The 16532-nt window shown below is 47.5% G+C and overlaps 1 protein-coding gene across 1 annotated transcript; it reads left to right on the top strand.

Annotated features, from left to right (window-relative positions):
* The first annotated feature begins 14507 nt into the window (after positions 1-14507).
* Positions 14508-15736, top strand: LOC119333643 (BTB/POZ domain-containing protein At2g24240-like). The gene has a single exon (XM_037606497.1). The coding sequence runs from the start codon at positions 14619-14621 to the stop codon at positions 15624-15626; it is 1008 nt and encodes a 335-aa protein (XP_037462394.1). The 5' UTR covers positions 14508-14618; the 3' UTR covers positions 15627-15736.
* The last annotated feature ends 796 nt before the right edge of the window (positions 15737-16532 follow it).

The raw sequence follows: 16532 nt of genomic DNA, 5'->3' as shown, positions 1-16532 counted from the left end.
GCCTCCCTCTCCCCTGCTACACCTCTCCCTCTTGTAGTAGAACGGCGAAGCCCTGCTGCGGTGACCCCTGCATCCATCACCACGCCGTCGTGCTGCTGGATCTTCATCAACCTCTCCTCCCCCCTTGCTGGATCAAGAAGGAGGAGACGTCACACTGACCATACGTGTGTTGAACGCGGAGGTGCCGTCCGTTCGGCGCTAGGATCTCCGGTGATTTGGATCACGTCGAGTACGACTTCCTCATCCCCGTTCTTTGAACGCTTCCGCGCGTGATCTACAAAGGTATGTAGATGCAATCCGATCACTCGTTTCTAGATGAACTCATAGATGGATCTTGGTGAAACTGTAGGAAATTTTTTGTTTTCTGCAATGTTCCCCAACACGCCTGCCCCCCTAGGGCGCGCCCCCTACCTCGCGGGCCCCCTGGAGCTCCTCCGACTCCAACTCCAACTCTATATATTGTGTTTCGGGAAGAAAAAAATCAGAGAGAAGAATTCATCGCGTTTTACCATACAGAGCCGCCGCCAAGCCCTAAAACCTCCCGGGAGGGCTGATCTGGAATCCGTTCGGGGCTCCGGAGAGGGGAATCCGTCGCCATCATCATCATCAACCATCCTCCATCGCCAATTTCATGATGCTCACTGCCGTGCGTGAGTAATTCCATCGTAGGCTTGCTGGACGGTGATGGGTTGGATGGGATCTATCATGTAATCGAGTTAGTTTTGTTAGGGTTTGATCCCTAGTACCCACTATGTTCTGAGATTGATGTTGCTATGACTTTGCTATGCTTAATGCTTGTCACTAGGGCCCGAGTGCCATGATTTCAGATCTGAACCTATTATGTTTTCATCAATATAGAGAGTTCTTGATCCTATCTTGCAAGTCTATAGTCACCTATGTGTTATGATCCATTAACCCCGAAGTGACAATAATCGGGATACTTACCGGTGATGACCGTAGTTTGAGGAGTTCATGTATTCACTATGTGTTAATTCTTTGTTCCGGTACTCTATTAAATGCAGGCCTTAATATCCCATAGTTTCCATAAGGACCCCGTTGCCACGGGAGGGTAGGACAAAAGATGTCATGCAAGTTCTTTTCCATAAGCACGTGTGCCTATATTCGGAATACATGCCTACATTACATTGATGAACTGGAGCTAGTTCTGTGTCACCCTAGGTTATGACTGTTGGGAAACGTTGCAGAAAACAAAAAATTTCCTACGGTTTCACCAAGATCCATCTATGAGTTCATCTAGCAACGAGTGATCGGATTGCAACTACATACCTTTGTAGATCAAGAACGGGGATGAGGAAGTCGTACTCGACGTGATCCAAATCACCGGAGATCCTAGCGCCGAACGGACGGCACCTCCGTGTTCAACACATGTACGGTCAGTGTGACGTCTCCTCCTTCTTGATCCAGCAAGGGGGGAGGAGAGGTTGATGAAGATCCAGCATCACGACGGCGTGGTGGTGGATGCAGGGGTCACCACAGCAGGGCTTCGCCGTTCTACTACAAGAGGGAGAGGTGTAGCAGGGGAGAGGGAGGGGCCAAGACTCAAGGGTGCGGCTGCCCCCTCCCCCCTTTATATAGGCCCCCTAGGGGGTGCGCCGGCCCTAGGAGATGGGATCTCCTAGGGGGGGGGGCGGCGGCCAAGGGGTGGAGTGCCCCCCAAGCCAGGTGGGGCGACCCCCACCCTAGGGTTCCCAACCCTAGGCGCATGGGGTGGGCCAAGGGGGGCGCACCAGCCCACTATGGGCTGGTTCCCCTCCCCACTTTGGCCCATGGGGACCTCCGAGATGGGTGGCCCCACCCGGTAGACCCCCGGGACCCTTCCGGTGGTCCCGGTACAATACCGATGACCCCCGAAACTCACCCGATGGCCGAAACTGCACTTCCTATATATAATTCTTCACCCCCAGACCATTCCAGAACTCCTCGTGACGTCCGGGATCTCATCCGGGACTCCGAACAACTTTCGGGTTACTGCATATTATATCTCTACAACCCTAGCGTCACCGAACCTTAAGTGTGTAGACCCTACGGGTTCGGGAGACATGTAGACATGACCGAGATGGCTCTCCGGTCAATAACCAACAGCGGGATCTGGATACCCATGTTGGCTCCCACATGCTCCTCGATGATCTCATCGGATGAACCATGATGTCGAGGATTCAAGCAACCCCGTATACAATTCCCTTTGTCAATCGGTATGTTACTTGCCCGAGATTCAATCGTCGGTATCCCAATACCTCGTTCAATCTCGTTACCAGCAAGTCACTTTACTCGTACCGTAATGCATGATCCCGTGACCAGACACTTGGTCACTTTGAGCTCATTATGATGATGCATTACCGAGTGGGCCCAGAGATACCTCTCCGTTATACGGAGTGACAAATCCCAGTCTTGATCCGTGTCAACCCAACAGACACTTTCGGAGATACCCGTAGTATACCTTTATAGTCACCCAGTTATGTTGTGATGTTTGGTACACCCAAAGCACTCCTACGGCATCCGGGAGTTACACGATCTCATGGTCTAAGGAAAAGATACTTGACATTGGAAAAACTCTAGCAAACGAACTATACGATCTTGTGCTAAGTTTAGGATTGGATCTTGTCCATCACATCATTCTCCTAATGATGTGATCTCGTTATCAATGACATCCAATGTCCATAGTCAGGAAACCATGACAATCTATTGATCAACGAGCTAGTCAACTAGAGGCTTACTAGGGACATGTTGGTGTCTATGTATTCACACATGTATTACGATTTACGGATAACACAATTATAGCATGAATAAAAGACAATTATCATGAACAAAAATATAATAATAATCCTTTTATTATTGCCTCTAGGGCATATTTCCAACAGTCTCCCACTCGCACTAGAGTCAATAATCTAGTTACATTGTGATGAATCGAACACCCATGGAATTCTGGTGTTGATCATGTTTTGCTCTAGGGAGAGGTTTAGTCAACGGATCTGCTACATTCAGGTCCGTATGTACTTTACAAATATCTATGTCTCCATCTTGAACATTTTCACGAATGGAGTTGAAGCGACGCTTGATGTGCCTTGTCTTCTTGTGAAACCTGGGCTCCTTGGCAAGTGCAGTAGCTCCAGTGTTGTCACAGAAGAGTTTGATCGGCCCCGACGCATTGGGTATGACTCCTAGGTCGGTGATGAACTCCTTCACCCAAATTGCTTCATGCGCTGCCTCCGAGGCTGCCATGTACTCCACTTCACATGTAGATCCCGCCACGACGCTCTGCTTGCAACTACACCAGCTTACTGCCCCACCATTCAAAATATACACGTATTCGGTTTGTGACTTAGAGTCATCCAAATCTGTGCCGAAGCTAGCGTCGACGTAACCCTTTACGACGAGCTCTTCGTCACCTCCATAAACGAGAAACATTTCCTTAGTCATTTTCAGGTACTTCAGGACATTCTTGACCGCTGTCCAGTGTTCCTTGCCGGAATTACTTTGGTACCTACCTACCAAACTTACGGCAAGGTTTACATCAGGTTTGGTACACAGCATGACATACATAATAGACCCTATGGCTGAGGCATAGGGGATGACACTCATCTCTTCTATATCTTCTGTCGTGGTCGGACATTGAGCTGAGCTCAATTTCACACCTTGCAACACAGGCAAGAACCCCTTCTTAGACTGATCCATATTGAACTTCTTCAATATCTTATCAAGGTATGTGCTTTGTGAAAGACCTATGAGGCGTCTTGATCTATCTCTATAGATCTTGATGCCTAAATATAAGCAGCTTCTCCAAGGTCCTTCATTGAAAAACTCTTATTCAAGTAGGCCTTAATGCTGTCCAAAAGCTCTATATCATTTCCCATCAAAAGTATGTCATCTACATATAATATGAGAAATGCTACAGAGCTCCCACTCACTTTCTTGTAAACGCAGGCTTCTCCATAAGTCTGCATAAACCCAAACGCTTTGATCATCTCATCAAAGCGAATGTTCCAACTCCGAGATGCTTGCACCAGCCCATAAATCGAGCGTTGGAGCTTGCACACCTTGTCAGCATTCTTAGGATCGACAAAACCTTCCGGCTGCATCATATACAATTCTTCCTTAAGGAAACCATTAAGGAATGCCGTGTTGACGTCCATTTGCCATATCTCATAATCATAGTATGCGGCAATTGCTAACATAATTCGGACGGACTTCAGCTTCGCTACGGGAGAGAAAGTCTCATCGTAGTCAACCCCTTGAACTTGCCGATAACCCTTAGCGACAAGTCGAGCTTTATAGATGGTAACATTACCATCCGCGTCCGTCTTCTTCTTAAAGATCCATTTCTTTTCTATGGCTCGCCGCTCAACGAGCAAGTCAGTCAAAGTCCATACTTCGTTTTCATACATGGATCCTATCTCGGATTTCATGGCTTCCAGCCATTTGTCAGAATTCGGGCCCGCCATCGCTTCTTCATAGTTCGAAGGTTCACCGTTGTCTAACAACATGATTTCCAAGACAGGGTTGCCGTACCACTCTGGTGCGGAACGTGTCCTTGTGGACCTACGAAGTTCAGTAGCAACTTGATCTGAAGTTTCATGATCATCATCATTAACTTCCTCTCTAGTCGGTGCAGGCACCTCAGGAACATTTTCTTGAGTTGCGCCATTTTCCGGTTCAAGAGGTAATACTTCATCAAGTTATACTTTCCTCCCACTTACTTCTTTCGAGAGAAACTCCTTCTCTAGAAAGGATCCATTCTTGGAAACAAAGATCTTGCCTTCGGATCTGAGGTAGAAGGTATACCCAATAGTTTCTTTAGGGTATCCTATGAAGACGCATTTTTCCGACTTGGGTTCAAGCTTTTCAGGTTGAAGTTTCTTGACATAAGCATCGCATCCCCAAACTTTTAGAAACGACAGCTTAGGTTTCTTCCCAAACCATAACTCATACGGTGTCGTCTCAACGGATTTTGACGGAGCCCTATTTAAAGTGAATGCGGCAGTCTCTAAAGCATAGCCCCAAAAAGATAGCGGTAAATCGGTAAGAGACATCATAGATCGCACCATATCTAATAGAGTGCGATTACGACGTTCGGACACACCATTACGCTGAGGTGTTCCAGGCAGCGTGAATTGTGAAACTATTCCACATTTTCTTAAGTATGTGCCAAATTCGTGACTCAAGTATTCTCCTCCATGATCTGATCGCAGGAACTTGATTTTCCTGTCACGTTGATTCTCAACCTCACTCTGAAATTCCTTGAACCTTTCAAAGGTCTCAGACTTGTGTTTCATTAAGTAGACATACCCATATCTACTCAAGTCATCAGTGAGGGTGAGAACATAACGATAACCACCGTGAGCCTCAACACTCATTGGACCGCACACATCAGTATGTATGATTTCCAATAAGTTGGTTGCTCGCTCCATTGTTCCTGAGAACAGAGTCTTGGCCATTTTACCCATGAGGCATGGTTCGCATGTGTCAAATGATTCGTAATCAAGAGACTCTAAAAGTCCATCTGCATGGAGCTTCTTCATGCGTTTGACACCTATGTGACCAAGGCGGCAGTGCCACAAGTATGTGGGACTATCATTATCAACCTTACATCTTTTGGTACTCACACTATGAATATGTGTAGCATTACGCTCGAGATTCATTAAGAATAAACCATTCACCATCGGAGCATGACCATAAAACATATCTCTCATATAAATAGAACAACCATTATTCTTGGATTTAAATGAGTAGCCATCTCGTATTAAACGAGATCCTGATACAATGTTCATGCTCAAACTTGGCACTAAATAACAATTATTGAGGTTTAAAACTAATCCCGTAGGTAAATGTAGAGGTAGCGTGCCGACGGCGATCACATCGACCTTGGAACCATTCCCGACGCGCATCGTCACCTCGTCCTTCGCCAGTCTCCGCTTATTTCGCAGCTCCTGCTTTGAGTTACAAATGTGAGCAACGGCACCGGTATCAAATACCCAGGAGCTACTACGAGTACTGGTAAGGTACACATCAATTACATGTATATCACACATACCTTCCGTTTTGCCGGCCTTCTTGTCCGCTAAGTATTTGGGGCAGTTCCGCTTCCAGTGACCACTTTCCTTGCAATAAAAGCACTCAGTCTCTGGCTTGGGTCCATTCTTTGGCTTCTTCCCGGCAGCTTGCTTGCCGGGCGCGGCAACTCCCTTGCCGTCCTTCTTGAAGTTTTTCTTACCCTTGCCTTTCTTGAACTTAGTGGTTTTATTCACCATCAACACTTGATGTTCCTTTTTGACTTCTACCTCTGCTGATTTCAGCATTGCAAATACTTCAGGAATGGTCTTTTCCATCCCCTGCATATTGAAGTTCATCACAAAGCTCTTGTAGCTCGGTGGAAGCGACTGAAGGATTCTATCAATGACCGCGTCATTCGGGAGATTAACTCCTAGCTGAGTCAAGCGGTTATGTAACCCTGGCATAGTGAGTATGTGCTCACTGACAGAACTATTTTCCTCCATCTTACAGTTGAAGAACTTGTCGGAGACTTCATATCTCTCGACCCGGGCATGAGCTTGAAAAACCATTTTCAGCTCTTCGAACATCTCATATGCTCCGTGTCTCTCAAAACGCTTTTGGATCCCCGGTTCTAAGCTTTTTAAAGCATGCCACACTGAACGAGGGAGTAATCACCGGTACGTGTCTGCCAAGCGTTCATAACGTCTTGTTCTGCAGGGAGAACAGGTGCTTCACCTAGCGGTGCTTGTAGGACATAATCTTTCTTGGCAGCTATGAGGATGATCCTCAAGTTCCGGACCCAGTCTGTATAGTTGCTGCCATTGTCTTTCAGCTTGGTTTTCTCTAGGAACGCGTTGAAGTTGAGGACAACGTTGGCCATTTGATCTACAATACATGTTGTAAAGATTTTAGACTAAGTTCATGATAATTAAGTTCATCTAAATCAAATTATTCAATGAACTCCCACTTAGATAGACATCCCTCCAGTCATCTAAGTATAACATGATCCGAGTTAACTAGGCCGTGTCCGATCATCACATGAGACGGACTAGTCAACATCGGTGAACATCTTCATGTTGATCGTATCTTCTATACGACTCATGCTCGACCTTTCGGACTTCTGTGTTCCGAGGCCATGTCTGTACATGCTAGGCTCGTCAAGTCAACTAAGTGTTTGCATGTGTAAATCAGTCTTACACCCGTTGTATGTGAACGTTGGAATCTATCACACCCAATCATCACGTGGTGCTTCGAAACAACGAACTGTCGCAATGGTGCACAGTTAGGGGGAACACTTTCTTGAAATTATTATGAGGGACCATCTTATTTACTACCGTCGTTCTAAGTAAATAAGATGAAAAAACATGATAAACATCACATGCAATCAAATAATAATAGTGACATGATATGGCCAATATCACATAGCTCCTTTGATCTCCATCTTGGGGCTCCATGATCATCTTGTCACCGGCATGACACCATGATCTCCATCATCATGATCTCCATCATCGTGTCTCCATGAAGTTTCTCGCCAACTATTACTTCTACTACTATGGCTAACACGTTTAGCAATAAAGTAAAGTAATTTACATGGCATTTCTCAATGACACGCAGGTCATACAAAAAAATAAAGACAACTCCTATGGCTCCTGTCGGTTGTCATACTCATCGACATGCAAGCCGTGATTCCTATTACAATAGCATGAACATATCATACATCACATATATATCATTCATCATTCATCACAACTTTGGCCATATCACATCACAAAACACTTGCTGCAAAAACAAGTTAGACGTCCTCTAATTGTTCTTGCAAGTTTTACGTGGCTGCAATAGGGTTCTAGCAAGAACGTTTTCTTACCTACGTGAAAGCCACAACGTGATTTGTCAACTTCTATTTACCCTTCATAAGGACCCTTTTCATCGAATCCGCTCCAACTAAAGTGGGAGAGACAGACACCCGCCAGCCACCTTATGCAACTAGTGCATGTCAGTCGGTGGAACCGGTCTCACGTAAGCGTACATGTAAGGTTGGTCCGGGCCGCTTCATCCCACAATACTGCTAAAGCAAAATGAGACTAGTAGCGGCAAGAAAGTTGACAACATCTACGCCCACAACAAATTGTGTTCTACTCGTGCAAAGAAACTACGCATAGACCTAGCTCATGATGCCACTGTTGGGGAACGTTGCAGAAAACAAATATTTCCTACGTTTTCACCAAGATCCATCTATGAGTTCATCTAGGAACGAGTGATCGGATTGCATCTACATACCTTTGTAGATCACGCGCGGAAGCGTTCAAAGAACGGGGATGAGGAAGTCGTACTCGACATGATCCAAATCACCGGAGATCCTAGCGTCGAACGGACGGCACCTCCGTGTTCAACACACGTACGGTCAGCGTGATGTCTCCTCCTTCTTGATCCAGCAAGGGGGGAGGAGAGGTTGATGAAGATCCAGCAGCACGACGGCATGGTGGTGGATGCAGGGGTCACCGCAGCAGGGCTTCGCCGTTCTACTACGAGAGGGAGAGGTGTAGCAGGGGAGAGGGAGGCGCCAAGACTCAAGGGTGCGGCTGCCCCCTCCCCCCGTTTATATAGGCCCCCTAGGGGGTGCGCCGGCCCTAGGAGATGGGATCTCCTAGGGGGGGCGGCGGCCAAGGGGTGGAGCGCCCCCCAAGCCAGGTGGGGCGCCCCCCGACCTAGGGTTCCCAACCCTAGGCGCATGGGGTGGGCCAAGGGGGGCGCACCAGCCCACTATGGGCTGGTTCCCCTCCCCACTTTGTCCCATGGGGCCCTCCGGGATGGGTGGCCCCACCTGGTGGACCCCCGGGACCCTTCTGGTGGTCCCAATACAATACCGGTGACCCCCGAAACTCTCCCGATGGCCGAAACTGCACTTCCTATATATAATTCTTCACCTCCGGACCATTCCGGAAGTCCTCGTGACGTACGGGATCTCATCCGGGACTCCGAAAAACTTTAGGGTTATTGCATATTATATCTCTACAACCTAGCGTCACCGAACCTTAAGTGTGTAGACCCTACGGGTTCGGGAGACATGTAGACATGGCCGAGATGGCTCTCCGGTCAATAACCAACAGCGGGATCTGGATACCCATGTTGGCTCCCACATGCTCCTCGATGATCTCATCGGATGAACCATGATGTCGAGGATTCAAGCAACCCCGTATACAATTCCCTTTGTCAATCGGTACGTTACTTGCCCGAGATTCGATCGTCGGTATCCCAATACCTCGTTCAATCTCGTTACCGGCAAGTCACTTTACTCGTACCGTAATGCATGATCTCGTGACTAGACACTTGGTCACTTTGAGCTCATTATGATGATGCATTACCGAGTGGGCCCAGAGATACCTCTCCGTTATACGGAGTGACAAATCCCAGTCTTGATCCGTGTCAACCCAACAGACACTTTCGGAGATACCCGTAGTATACCTTTATAGTCACCCAGTTACGTTGTGACGTTTGGTACACCCAAAGCACTCCTACGGCATCCGGGAGTTACACGATCTCATGGTCTAAGGAAAAGATACTTGACATTGGAAAAACTCTAGCAAACGAACTATACGATCTTGTGCTAAGTTTAGGATTGGGTCTTGTCCGTCACATCATTCTCCTAATGATGTGATATCGTTATCAATGACATCCAATGTCCATAGTCAGGAAACCATGACTATCTATTGATCAACGAGCTAGTCAACTAGAGGCTTACTAGGGACATGTTGGTGTCTATGTATTCACACATGTATTACGATTTCCGGATAACACAATTATAGCATGAATAAAAGACAATTATCATGAACAAGGAAATATAATAATAATCCTTTTATTATTGCCTCTAGGGCATATTTCCAAAAATGACTGTTATATGATGAACCGCATCCGGCATAATTCTCCATCACTGATCCATTGCCTATGAGCTTTCCATATATTGTTCTTCGCTTATTTACTTTCCCGTTGCTATTGCTATCATCACTACAAAATACCAAAAACATTACTTTTACTACTGTTACCTTTTGCTACCATTACCACTACTATCATATTACTTTGCTACTAAATACTTTGCTGCAGATACTAAGTTTCCAGGTGTGGTTGAATTAACAACTCAGCTGCTAATACTTGAGAATATTCTTTGGCTCCCCTTGTGTCGAATCAATAAATTTGGGTTGAATACCTTACCCTCGAAAACTGTTGCGATCCCCTATACTTGTGGGTTATCACCCGTACATTAGGATGAAGATCAAGATGCAGAGAACGGCTAAGGACTTGAAAATATGGAGCAGATCCTTGTTCATCAAGATTAAGCTGCAACTCCACATTGCTCATGAGGTGATTTTGAGATTGGATATAGCTCAAGAGAAGAGACATCTATCACCGGCCGAATTCTCCCTAAGAAAACAGCTCAAGAATAGAGTGTTGGGGCTGGCTGCGATCGAAAGAGCAAGAAAGAGACAAGCTTCAAGAATAACCTGGCTACGGGTAGGAGACGCAAGCACAAAGTTTTTCCATGCAAAGTACAATGCCAGAAAAAGGAAAAACTCCATCCGCACAATTACATCACAGGAGGGGAGGATGCTGACAGAACATGCATAAAAAGCAGAGGAAATCAGAAAACAGTTCACCGCTCATATAGGCTGAAGAGAACAACGACAACATACGATCAACTGGTCTGAACTGTAGATGCCAAGGATCGAGGCTGGAGGCCTTGACAACCCTTTCTCTGAAGATGAAGTTTGGAAAGCTGTTGTGGCCTCCCTGGCAGAGAAAGCACCGGGGCCTGACGGTTTCACTGGCAAATTTTTCAGAGCAAGCTGGGACGCTATCAAGGATGATGTGATGGCAGTTTTCAACAGGTTCTACCATCTAGCCGGAAAGAATTTTGAGGAGATAAACAAGGCGTTCATAACACTTATCCCAAAAAAGAGGAGGCCTCTGAAGTCAGACACTTCAGACCAATCAGCTTAATTAGCTCGGTTGCAAAGTTAATCACAAAGGTCCTGTCCATAAGATTGACTAAGGTTATCCCTGATATTATTTCGCCAGCGCAATCGGCCTTCCAGAAGGGAAAATGCATCCACGACAGCTACTTATATGTATAGGGCAGTGTGAGATCAATGCATAGAAGAAAGAAGTCGGCCCTGCTCTTCAAGCTGGATATCCAAAAGGCTTTTGACAACATCTCCTAAGACTATCTTCTGGAGGTTTTGCAGCGATTGGGATTTAGCGCCAGATGGAGAGATTGGATGGCAATTCTGCTGTCCACAGCGACATCTTCCTGCCTGCTAAATGGCGATGCTGGCCTTCCGATCATACACAAAAAAGGACTAAGACAGGGAGACCCCCTCTCACCTTTGCTTTTCATCATCGCAATCGATCCTCTGCATCGTCTACTCGCTGCTGTGACTGAGTAGGGCATTTTAGCACCTCTGCCGGGGAGGGGGATGAGCATGAGGGTAAGCCTCTACACCGACGATGCAGTGATTTCTGCAAACCCGATCAAAGAGGAGGTGCAAGCCCTGCTTCAAATTCTGCACTCTTTCGGCGACGCGACTGGCCTTAGATTAAACCAGGAGAAATCTTCAGTAGCCCCTATTAGGTGTGAAGGCATAAACCTCTTGGAGGTGCTCCACGACTTTAGAGGGAAAGTTGTAGGTTTCCCGATGACTTACCTGGGCCTCCCCATCTCCACACATAGGATTAGATTAGTGCGTCTTCAGTTCATATTAGATAGAATTAGAGCCAGGCTTGCTGGTTGGAAAGGCAAGCTCATGAACATTGCTGGAAGACGAGTGCTTGTTCGCAGCGTGCTCTCCGCAATGCCAACTTTTGCCCTAACAGCGCTCCGACCACCAAAGAAGCTGTTAAAGGAGATCAACAAGACTAGAAGAAGATTTTTATGGGCGCAAGAGAGCGAGGCAATAGGTGCAGCGTGTAAGGTTAACTGGAAGAAGGTGTGTACTCCAACGAAAAAAGGAGGAGTTGGAATCCAAGGCCTGCATAGTATGAGTAGAGCCCTTCGTTTACGCTGGCTCTGGCTGACATGGATGCAGCCAAATAGCCCCTGGAGTAGTTTCCCAATGCCATGCGACCAAGGAGACAAGGACCTCTTTGCATGGCAACAAAGGTCACCATTGGCGATGGAAGAAGAGCAAGGTTCTGGACTTGCTGCTGGCTGGGGGACGAACCACTGTGCATCTCCTTCCCCACTCTGTACAAGCAATCAAAGAGGAAATCAAGAACAGTTGCCGAGGCCCTACTTGATCAGCAATGGATAAAAGACCTTCAAAGCGGGGACTAGGAATCCACGGTTACCGACTTCATCCGGATGGCCCAAAAGATTAGAGCTCACAGACAAATACATCAGGGACAAACCGAAGACACGATTGCATGGACTGCAAACAGCAACGGAATGTATACAACAAAATCAGAGTATATGCTGCAATTCAAAAGCCTGCCTACTACGGATATGCAAAACTTGATCTGGAAGGTTTGGGCCTCGGGAAAAATCAAATTCTTTGCATGGCTGCTTCACCTCGACAGGCTATGGTGCAACGATCGCTTACAGAGGAAACAATGGACAAACTCTTACTTCTGTCAGTTGTGTTTACGAAACTTGGAGTCTTCCACTCACCTGTTTTGGAACTGCCCGGTTTCGCGCTCTGTTTGGGCGAGGGTGGCCGATTGGAGGAGTTGTAGCTCACTACGTCCGAGAGAGGAAGAGCAAGACAACACTAGAGGAGCAGTCACCAATATTGTCTCCAAGGCAGACAAGGAGGACAAAAAAGGTGTCAAAACGATGATAATGGCAGTATCCTGGGAGCTGTGGAATGAGAGGAACAACTGCACATTTAGGGGAAAGACGGCCTGCCCCAATGACACCCTAGCGGCAATACGGCGCACAATGGAGCAATGTCGTATCGCGGGAGCAAAAGATATTGAGACCCCTTTCGGGGATATAGTCGAGAGATAGCGGATTAGATGTTCTCCAGGGGAGGAGGGGGAGGGGGAGGGCTTTCTAACCCCTCGCTGTCCTCCTCCCTTTTTATCTCTGTTAACTGTAGCTATGATCACTTGATCAGATTTTGTACCACCTCTTGCTCTGCTCAATCTAATGAAGCCAGCAAATGCTGGATCTTTCAAAAAAAGATTCGGGTTCCTGTAGAATCTACCAAGCCTGCTGTGGGAGAAGAGCAATGTTAAAAATCTCCAGGTCACGGAATCCCAAACCGCCTTAATTCTTTGGCTTTGTCATCACGTCCCACGATACCCAACAAGGTTTTCTTCTCCCCTATTTACTTCCCCGTCAAAATTGGCGGATGATAGATGTCACATTATCACAGAGCCCTCTGGAAAGCCTAAAACAGGACATAGAAAAAACTGGTATAGACTGGGCAACAGATTTAATGAGAACCTCTTTGGCAGCAGCTGATAGTAACTTTTGCATCCATCCTCTGACCCATCAAGAAAAAAATATACTCAATAGCATGTTTGTATATTCATCGCTTGGCCCAATGGAAAGACAAGGCACTACCCAAACTGATTTTTTTTTCCAGTGACGGCCCAAAAGATACCGCTGAAGGGCCCGAGTGGACTGAAGCTTGACCCTACACCCGCTGCCGCCCCCCACTCCTCCAGCGCCGCCTCCCTCCCCTTCCCGTCCAGCCACTCCAGCGCGCCGCCTCCCTCCCCAATCCACCGCCGCCTCCCGCCTCCCTCATCATTCCAGCGCCGCCCCGTCGACGTCCCGCCGCCCCCTCGCCGTCCAGTCACTCCAGACCCTCTGGACGTCCAGCAGACCCCGTCGCCGTCCAGCCACTCCAGCGCCGCCTCTCTCCCCATCGACCGGCGCCCCCCTCGTCTTCCAGATCCGCCCCACCGCCTCGTCCTCCTGTTCCCCTCCCAGTCCGGCGCCTCCCAACCAACGTGCATTGCTCAAGCAATACACATAAAAAGTTAGCAGCCGCTTGTACACTTCTCTCAGTACGGGTGTCGAAACCCTAGCAGTAGGAGAGAGTTCACTACTAGCAGCAATGGTCATTGTTTAGTACTAAGATAAGATGCACTATATGTAGTTGCTGTCCATTGTTGACACTTCTCTTGAGATTAAAAAAATGCTCTCTTTTTTCGTGTCCTTTTGAAAAGATTGGGGTACAGCAACCATGAGACTGTGATTACTGTATGATTCTGTTCAAAATCCATATAGTTTTATGATCCCAGTGCAAAGGAATTGACATTTTTAGTTGCCATCTGTCTATGTAGTGTGCTGTGAAACTTTAAGTTTGCACTAGGATGCACTATATTTGCTTGCTGTCCGTTGTTGTCACTAATAGAGCTGCGATGCACATGCAAGTTTCTTACAAATTGTTGTCATTGATAGAGCTGTGAAACTGTGATGCATATATGTATGAATGTAGCTACTGTACCTATGCATGAATGTCTCATTGTTTTCTTTTTATTGAAGGTCTTACAAAATCAGTAAGGTGTGGCCCAACAAAGCCGAAGTTTGAGAAGTGGCAGTGCAGCAACGAAACCCTCTCCATTGACAGGTCCACTGTGCGGAAGTCTTGTACGCACAGCCGGCAATGTGCACGCCACAACCAGCTGCTGGCCGCATCTGGCTGAATGTCGGCGGGCAGGTGTTCGAGACGACGGCTGACACACTCACAGGCGCAGGCGAGGGAACCATGCTCGCCGCCATGTTGGAACCCTGCTGGAACGCCGGCGCCACCGGGGGCGTGCCTGAGTACTTCATCGGCCGCGACCCGGCCTGCTTCGCCTCGCTCCTCAACATGCTCCGCACGGGCGAGCTGCATGTCCTGGCTGTCATCCCGGAGCGGATGCTCTTCCAAGAGGCGTCCTACTATGGCCTCCTTGACCATGTCCGCGCTGCTCGCATCGGTGAGCTCAATCTCGACAGGGTCCGGCTAGCCGCTTCCGTGCCGCCGGGGCGTAGGCCAGTGGCTTGCCCGGCCGTCCGTGCGGCGCCAGACGGGGGGTGTTGCGTCAAGCACGGCCCCATCATGCGGGTCTACAACTGGATGCTCGAGGAGCGCCAGCCAGTCTGCCTCATGCCTGTTGAGCCGGTCCGCGATGCTGTCTACCTCAGCGACACCACGCTCCTCGTTGGGGGCCGCGGCATGGCAGCTTTCTCCGTGCTCACCGGCGATCTGAGTCACCACTTCCGCATAGCGCATGAGGGCAAGAAGACGGCTCCGCTTTTTAACGCGAGGGCGCTGGCCTTTGACCAGCAAACAAACGTCTTTGCTAGCTGCAACAACTCGGGCATAACTCAAGGAATTGGCTACGGCATCGGTGTTTGGGACTGCATCACCGGCGAACAGACAAGCTCTTTCTTTGACCTGAAGTATGTCGACGCTCTGACCGACGCCAGCAAGCTTCAGTGGCTGGCAAGCACCAACGCCCTCATGGCTGTCGTCATTGATCTACATTCGTACCAGTCTACCGGGGCTTGGATAGTGAGCCGGCTTCAGATCGTAATATATATTTGTGCTTTGGAATTGGAGATGTACTGTGCTTTCGTGATGAATTGCTGGGTGGTTAGTTGTACGTCTGAGAAGAAGATGAACTGAGGTAAGATGAAGGGTTTAATTTGAGTCGCACCTGCTTAATTAGATGAACTGAGGCAAGATGAAGGTAGACCTCACTTGCCAGCGCTCCCCTACAACTTGTGGGTCCTAGTTATCAGCACATTGAGAATTAAATTTTAAGAAAAATAATGACAAGTAGGATTTGATCACCCGCGAGCGAACCTATTTTTGCTTCTAATTTTATTATCTGTTACTGTAAACTAGGACCTGTTTTTTAGTTTCATATTATAACAAAATCAAAGTTGGCAGCATCAACGTAAATGCAAGATCCTGTCAATATCTCCCCTTCAAGGACTCTTTCACCTGGTCTTTTAATGAGCAAGCAGGTATCAATGCACAGATCAAGGGACTGATTTATGTTCCTTAGAAGACCTTGAAATCCATTTTATGGAGTGCAAAATTATTAGCTTCTATGGAGTTCAAAAATTAAGGACCATCAAGTTAATTAGCATCACCCAACCGAATCAGTGGACCTGGATATAGTCACAATCCGAATAAGACCTTGCATTCCTAGGAACACACTTGAAAACAGCTCCACTAATTTCATTCAGCCAAAACATTTGTTGGGCACACAATAGCTCCCTGCCCCACATAGCTTGACTCGAATATTTAGACACAACGGGTAGCAGCTTTTATATTGTCAGCCGAAGGAATTGATATCCAAGAAAGTGAAGTCTCATCTGCCTTCCGAATCATTGAAACATTGACACCTTCCATCTCCAATGTCAAAAACCCGCTGAGCAAATGCATAACGCTCAGCACGGGACTGTGGCGTCAATTCAGGAGACCTAAGACGCATGTTAGTATTAAAATTGCATACTAACATGATCAATGAAGCAAAAGTCTTACGAGTACCGCCATGCCCAGAAATAAAATGCACACCTCCCA

Source organism: Triticum dicoccoides, chromosome 1A (genome assembly GCF_002162155.2).
Source record: "Triticum dicoccoides isolate Atlit2015 ecotype Zavitan chromosome 1A, WEW_v2.0, whole genome shotgun sequence".
Taxonomy (NCBI): Eukaryota; Viridiplantae; Streptophyta; class Magnoliopsida; order Poales; family Poaceae; genus Triticum; species Triticum dicoccoides.
Note: the sequence above shows the minus strand (reverse complement) of the source record. Positions and strands in the feature narration are given on the sequence as shown.

What these genes read in the sequence shown, in the direction of transcription:
- LOC119333643 (XM_037606497.1), top strand. Translation starts at nt 14,619, where the DNA reads ATGTGCACGCCACAACCAGCTGCTGGCCGCATCTGGCTGAATGTCGGC.